The sequence below is a fragment of the Triticum dicoccoides genome, chromosome 4A (genome assembly GCF_002162155.2).
Source record: "Triticum dicoccoides isolate Atlit2015 ecotype Zavitan chromosome 4A, WEW_v2.0, whole genome shotgun sequence".
Classification (NCBI taxonomy): domain Eukaryota; kingdom Viridiplantae; phylum Streptophyta; class Magnoliopsida; order Poales; family Poaceae; genus Triticum; species Triticum dicoccoides.
In genome coordinates this window covers 594,629,834-594,636,351 of record NC_041386.1, presented here as the reverse complement: position 1 = coordinate 594,636,351, position 6,518 = coordinate 594,629,834, and the positions used below count along the sequence as shown (strand labels likewise).

General features: G+C 57.1%; 1 protein-coding gene across 1 annotated transcript; it reads left to right on the top strand.

The window, feature by feature from the left end:
* The first annotated feature begins 1,024 nt into the window (after positions 1-1,024).
* LOC119287124 (WAS/WASL-interacting protein family member 3-like) lies at positions 1,025-2,650 on the top strand. The gene has a single exon (XM_037566642.1). The coding sequence runs from the start codon at positions 1,063-1,065 to the stop codon at positions 2,548-2,550; it is 1,488 nt and encodes a 495-aa protein (XP_037422539.1). The 5' UTR covers positions 1,025-1,062; the 3' UTR covers positions 2,551-2,650.
* The last annotated feature ends 3,868 nt before the right edge of the window (positions 2,651-6,518 follow it).

The following is a 6,518-nucleotide window of genomic DNA, read 5'->3' as shown; positions in this document are numbered from 1 at the left end:
CTAAATCCGTCGATTCCTCGCCTTCCTGGGCTCCACCATCGGCCGTGTGCATCGATCTTGGCTAGGACCTCGCGTGACGCCGGCGAGCAAGTGTTCATCGGCCACCAACATTTGTCTCTCCCTTCCTCCCTACCCCTCCCTCCCTCTCACGAAACGAGAGAAAAAGTGAGTGAGTTTGAGAGTGAAGGGATAAGGATAGAGGAAAAAGGACACTCAAGATCGTCCTCTCAGGCCAATGCACGGCACAAACATTTTTTTATGAGGTGGCACTCGTGCTTGTGCTCAGATTCGTATAGAGCATTCAACGACAACTAATACGTTCGCTCCGAATTGGTATAAACCTGACGTCAGATTTATAGCATTTGAGTTCCCCCTTTTATTTTATTAATTAATTATATCTATGTTTTAACCGGTTTTCTTAAAAACCGTCTTAACCTTCCCATTTTTATTGACTTGCAAAATAAATCATGTTTACACAATCACATCAATATGAACAAGCAGTAATCACGCACTAACATTTTTTTATGAGGTGGCATTTGCACCTGCGCTCAGATTCGTGCAGCGCATTCGACAGCAGCTAATACATACTCTCGAATTGCTATAACATTTGAGCTCCCCCTTTTATTCGTTTTCATTCTATCTCTGGGTTCTTTTCATTGGTTTTCTTAAAAACCGTCTTAACCGTCCCACATTATTGACTTGCCAAATAAAATCATGTTTTCTTTGGCAAACCAATAAATGCTTACCAAATAAACGTGCGTATCAAACAAAACCTTAGAATTTATTCCGACAGGTAAATCACGGGCATAATTTTATTAGATAAACGCGAATTTACACAATAACATCAATATGAACATGTAGTAATCACGCGCTAACGTGCTAGAACAATTATACCGATTACGGCCAATTATCTAGGAGAACAAGATAAGCACGACCTCCGTTCAGGATTAACTGTCGCTGAAACGAGTGTATCTAGAACCGCCAAGCATCCAAAAATACAACATGCCGAACAGCAAAACGCACCTCCCATTCTTAGACGAAAAGCCAACAAACGCACCTCCCATGTTTGGGAACCCACTCGCTCCCTCCCTCCGTCTTCCTCTTTCTATTCCCACTCCCCCCAAAAAAAGGTCCGTCACCAACCCAGAGCACCACCAAACGCCGGACGCGGAGGCAGGCGGAGGCCCGGCGCGCCGGTCGGCCCCCTTCCATGCTCGCCGGCGCCGGCCGCCGCTGATGCCCAGCCCGCCCAAGGACCGCCCCGCCGGCCGCCTCGGCCGCCTCATCTCCGCGCTCCGCCCCGCGCGCGCCGGCCCCCTCCCCGTCCAGACCGGCTTCCCCACCTCCCTCGCCGACCTCTTCGTCAAGAACCATGGCCGCCTCAAGAAGCAGGGCCCCTCCTCCGGCAGGCGCAAGAGGCGCGGCGCCCCCCCTTTGCCTTCCTCCGAGCCCTCTCCCCCGCCTCCCTCTCCTCCACCCCCGCCGGCCGCCGTCTGCCCGCCGTCGGCCCAGCCAAGGCCCGACCTTCCGCGTGCGGAGCCCGTCCGCCGCCCCGGAGGCGGGGCCGCCGGCCTCGGATTGGGGTTCCTCGCGCTCGTCGGCGTGGCGTCCCTCGCCCTCCTCGTGATCTGGAGCAGGAAGGTGGTTGCGGCCGTCACCGTCGCCGCCTTCTCGCTCTTCCTGCTGGAATCCGTCAGGGCGTCCTCGCTTCGCCGGCGGCCCCGGCCCCCGGCGCCCACCGCGGAGCTGGATATCGACGACGGCCGCGGCTACGTCTCGCCGATCCGGGAGCTGGCGGGGGAGCCGGAGCCGCTGGGATCGAGCTTCTCCGACTCCGGCAGGGGGATCAGCGCCTCCATCCTCGGCATTGACGAGAGGAGCGAGGCCGGCGAGGATTCGTGCGTCTGGGAGCCGAAGCCGAGGAGGAGGTCGCCTTGGAGGAAGCTGATCCCCAGGAAATTGCAGAGAGGCCGGAAGATTGGCAAGGAGTCCGGCTCCCTGTCAAGTTCTTTCCGGTCAAGCTCTTTCCGCAGCGAGGTCAGCGTAGCGGACTCCACGCTCGGCGACAATGCCGGGGCGACGGATCCCCCGGACTCTCGCCGCGGCAGACGCAGCCAAGCGAACGCCAAGGCGGAGGCCGCTGCCATCGGATCGCGGGACTCATCGGGCCCTCTCCGCCTTGGCATGCTTGACGGCATCAAATCGCGCGACTCATCGGGCCCTCTCCGCGGCATGGGTGACGGCGCGGACGCCGCCACCAAATCGCCGGATTCGTCGTGTCCTCTCCGCGACACGGGCAACGGCGGTGCGCGTGCGCCGATGGGAATCGCCGGGGCGGACGGCGTAGGGGGAGGGGGAGGCCGGTTCCCCTTGGTAGCTGTGACCGTGGTCGTCCTCGTCGGCCTGGCCGCCGGGAGGGTCCCGGCCGTGGCGCTCACCGTGCTTTGGTCCGCGCTGGTTGGCTGGCTTCAGAGATTGCGGCGGGACGGCGATGGATGTACGCACGTAGGAACCTCCCGATCCCTCCCAGGGTTGATGCAAGTAAATTAGTGAGTGAGTGGCCATTAAACAGCAGGAGTGAGCGGTGGTACTATAATCCTTACATATACTTGTTCTTAAGTTATTGAAAGCTTGAGTGCATTCCATGATCCCTGATGGTCTGCTCTGGCATTCATCGTCCAGTTCTTGTGCCGATCGAGCTGTCGTTTCAGCCGTTCACCCGCACAAGCGTCCGCTCACGCCGCCAATGGCCGGCCGGGCCGGTCCGCGGGCGCCATGGCCGCAAGGTGTTGGGACAGAGAGGGCCAACCGGTTCAGTGCAGCAGATGGCACATGCCCTGCGATCCCAACACGACCAACAGAAACTCCGGCGTTTCGCTTGCACTCCATATGTCCGTCCGTCCGTCTGTCCGTCTGTCCATGGCGCCGCGCCGGTGGCGGATGGATCGCGTCTCGAATCGTCCGTTCCGGCGATAAAGGCAAGGAGCGGATGGATTCCCGTGCTGCGCTCGATGCGATTCCTCTCTTGTTATTTTGCGGCGCAGATTAATAAATCGATCAGCAGCTTCCATTTGGACGGTCCAGCCCAGTCCAGCAGCTCCGATTCGTTCGTGCTCGCGGCCGGCCGGTCCACGGCAGGGGAGGTGGCTGTCAGATGAGATCATCGCGAGCGCGTTCTCCACGGCGTTGTTTATGCCGGCCAAAGTCTCGCTACCCGATTTTTGTGCTGGTTTGATTCCAGCCGTCGGCAGCTGCAACACCGGCCAAAAACTCCTTTTCTACAAAACTCATCGCCGAAGAGGGTCTTGGAGCTTCTTCGAGTAACCGGCTGGTGCACGAATTCAAAAACTCCGTTTCCACATTTCGTGCTGGTTCGCCATCCGTTGGAGTATAGGATCTGACTTTCTTCCATACTTCGAAATTTCTGAGTAACTGGCCGGTGCATGAATTCAATAAGGTATCCGAGGAGTGAATTGCAAAAAACAACCATATTTAGGGCTTCATCTGCGGAAAACCATCACGTCGCTAATCATTTGCAAAAAACACCGCGCATTCAATAAACCTTTTGTAAAAAGCACTGAACAGGTGATTTAGCCCATTTAATCACACCTTCTGACATGTGAGGCCGGACTGTAAGGAGCTGACTTGGCAAAATAATCACACACAAACCCCTAGTAGATTTTTTTAAAAGCAATCAGCCCCCTGGACCATGCCCGGCAGAGCCTGGCTCCCGTCGCCGTCGCCAGAAGACGCCCGCCGACCGGGCGGTCGCGGAGACGAGGAGGAGTCTGTGTAGCAGCGGGTGGGCGCACCGGCCGGTGGCCATCTCCGCAACCACGAGGGCCAGCAGCGCACTGTCGCCGTCGGGGAGCCGTAGCTCCTATGTAGCGTCCGCGGCGTGGACTGCGCGGAGGCGGCCGCCGGGAGCTCAGCCTTCAAGCCACGGCGGCGCCCGTCGGGATGCTGTGGTCGCGCCTCGGTCTTCTACCAGGGAAGCCCAGCGTCGCTCGACGCCGTGGATGCGGGCCAACCTCCACGCGCTTCGGCGCCTCCTCCCTACTCCTACACCCCACTCTACGCTTGCTCGCGCAGCCGCAGCGGAGCGTCCACGCCCGCAGGAGAGCCCTGCATCCCCGTGCGCATGCGCCACCGAGCCTTGCGCCGTCCGACCGGACTTTCCCGCAGCTCGCCGCCGCCAGTTCACCGGGCACCACCGCAGCCCCCTCTCCCTCTCCTCCCTCCCCTGTCTCTCACGCAACTCCCCCTCTCTCTCTCCAGGACGCTGGCCGAAGCCGGATCCACTGCCGGCCATTACCCGCAACCGCCGGCAATAAGCTCCCCTATACACGCCGGTTATGAGCTTGTACAGGCGCGCATCGCCACGATCATTCCCGGCGAGGGTGGAGCGAGGAAGGAGATGCCCTCCGTGGGGGAGGGGGAGGGCTTGATTGCTTTTTTTAGATCCAAGGAGGTATATGTCAATTTGTTGCCAAATCAGCTCCTTACATTTCGGCCCCACTTGTCAGAAAGTGGTTAAACAGGCTAATTCACTTGATCAGTGCTTTTTGGAAAAGGTTTACTGATTGCGCGGTGATTTTTGCAAATGATTAGCGACCTGGTAGTTTTCCACAGATGAAGCCCAAAATGTGGTGGTTTTTTTGCAATTCAGTCGGTATATCCGAGCTAAGAGGTCTTTGCTTCAACACCCTGCCAACGCGGCATTAAAAAATGTGGCCTACATTGGTCCCGTATCTAAGAACTACCAATATTCTATACATGAGGAGGGTGTTGGACTATATTGTCCAACTCTCTTCATCAGTTCGGACTAATGAGTCAACTTGTTAGGTGCGTACAGCTTACAACCAAGAGATTCAGAGTTCAAAACCCAGTAAACGCCAAAAATAGTTGCGGCCTACCCCCTCTGCCGCTGCCCATGTCATAACTAGAGGAGCATAGACGCGAGCTGGAGTGTTAGAGTATAATGTCCGGCCCTCTCTCGTAGTTCGGACTTTGTCATAGTTGTTTGGATTGTGACTATCTTTGCCATATATTGCCACATGATTTTTGCCACACTTGCCTTAGTTGAGTTGCTTAAATTGTTAGCCACACTTTGACTTGCCTAAGGGAATCTTGCCACACTTTTTGTGTCTATAACATGTGGGGTTCCTGTCGTGGTTCTAACTCTGACAGTGATGTAGGGGGTAAGTATGGAGAGGCGAGGTCTTAGCTATGGAGAGGTTGTAAGGACGCAAGGTTTACGAGTTCAGGCCCTTCTCGGAAGAAGTAAAAGCCCTACGTCTCGGAGCCCGGAGGCGGTCGACTGGATTATGTGTGTATGAGTTACAGAGGTGCGAACCCTTGTCTCGGAGGAGGGGGGTGGCTTATATAGAGTGCGCCAGGACCCCGGCCAGCCCACGTTATGAAGGGTTCAATGTACATTAAGGTAGAGCGTTACTGATAACGCTAGTAATAAAGTGCTATGATGACCATAAAAGCTACTTCATGATCGACCGTTAGCGTGCGGAGTGACTTTAGGTCTCCTGGCCGTCGAGTGGTTGGACTTTGGTCGAGTAATTGCTTCTTGGTCGAATGTCTTCGAGTCTGTCGAGTGGAACACCTCCAAGTCGATTGAAAGGTGATTTATTCTAGAGGTGTCCTTGGGTAGGGCAGTTAGGACAGTTTCGTGACCCTACCCTAGGTACATAGCGGGGGAGCCGGAGCCGCTGGGATCGAGCTTCTCCGACTCCGGCAGGGGGATCAGCGCCTCCATCCTCGGCATTGACGAGAGGAGCGAGGCCGGCGAGGATTCGTGCGTCTGGGAGCCGAAGCCGAGGAGGAGGTCGCCTTGGAGGAAGCTGATCCCCAGGAAATTGCAGAGAGGCCGGAAGATTGGCAAGGAGTCCGGCTCCCTGTCAAGTTCTTTCCGGTCAAGCTCTTTCCGCAGCGAGGTCAGCGTAGCGGACTCCACGCTCGGCGACAATGCCGGGGCGACGGATCCCCCGGACTCTCGCCGCGGCAGACGCAGCCAAGCGAACGCCAAGGCGGAGGCCGCTGCCATCGGATCGCGGGACTCATCGGGCCCTCTCCGCCTTGGCATGCTTGACGGCATCAAATCGCGCGACTCATCGGGCCCTCTCCGCGGCATGGGTGACGGCGCGGACGCCGCCACCAAATCGCCGGATTCGTCGTGTCCTCTCCGCGACACGGGCAACGGCGGTGCGCGTGCGCCGATGGGAATCGCCGGGGCGGGGGAGGTCTGCTCTCCACTCGGTAGGATTTTTTTCAAACTTAGGCGAGTACTGGACTGCAGCTAAGCCCCCGAGTGGGAGGTCTGCTCACCACTCGGTAGGATTTTTTCAAACTTAGGCGAGTACTGGACTGCAGCTAAGCCCCCGAGTGGGAGGTCTGCTCTCCACTCGGTAGGATTTTTTCAAACTTAGGCGAGTACTGGACTGCAGCTAAGCCTCGGAGTGGGAGGTCTGCTCACCACTCGGTAGGATTTTTTCAAACTTAGGCGA

What these genes read in the sequence shown, in the direction of transcription:
- LOC119287124 (XM_037566642.1), top strand. Translation starts at nt 1,063, where the DNA reads ATGTTTGGGAACCCACTCGCTCCCTCCCTCCGTCTTCCTCTTTCTATT.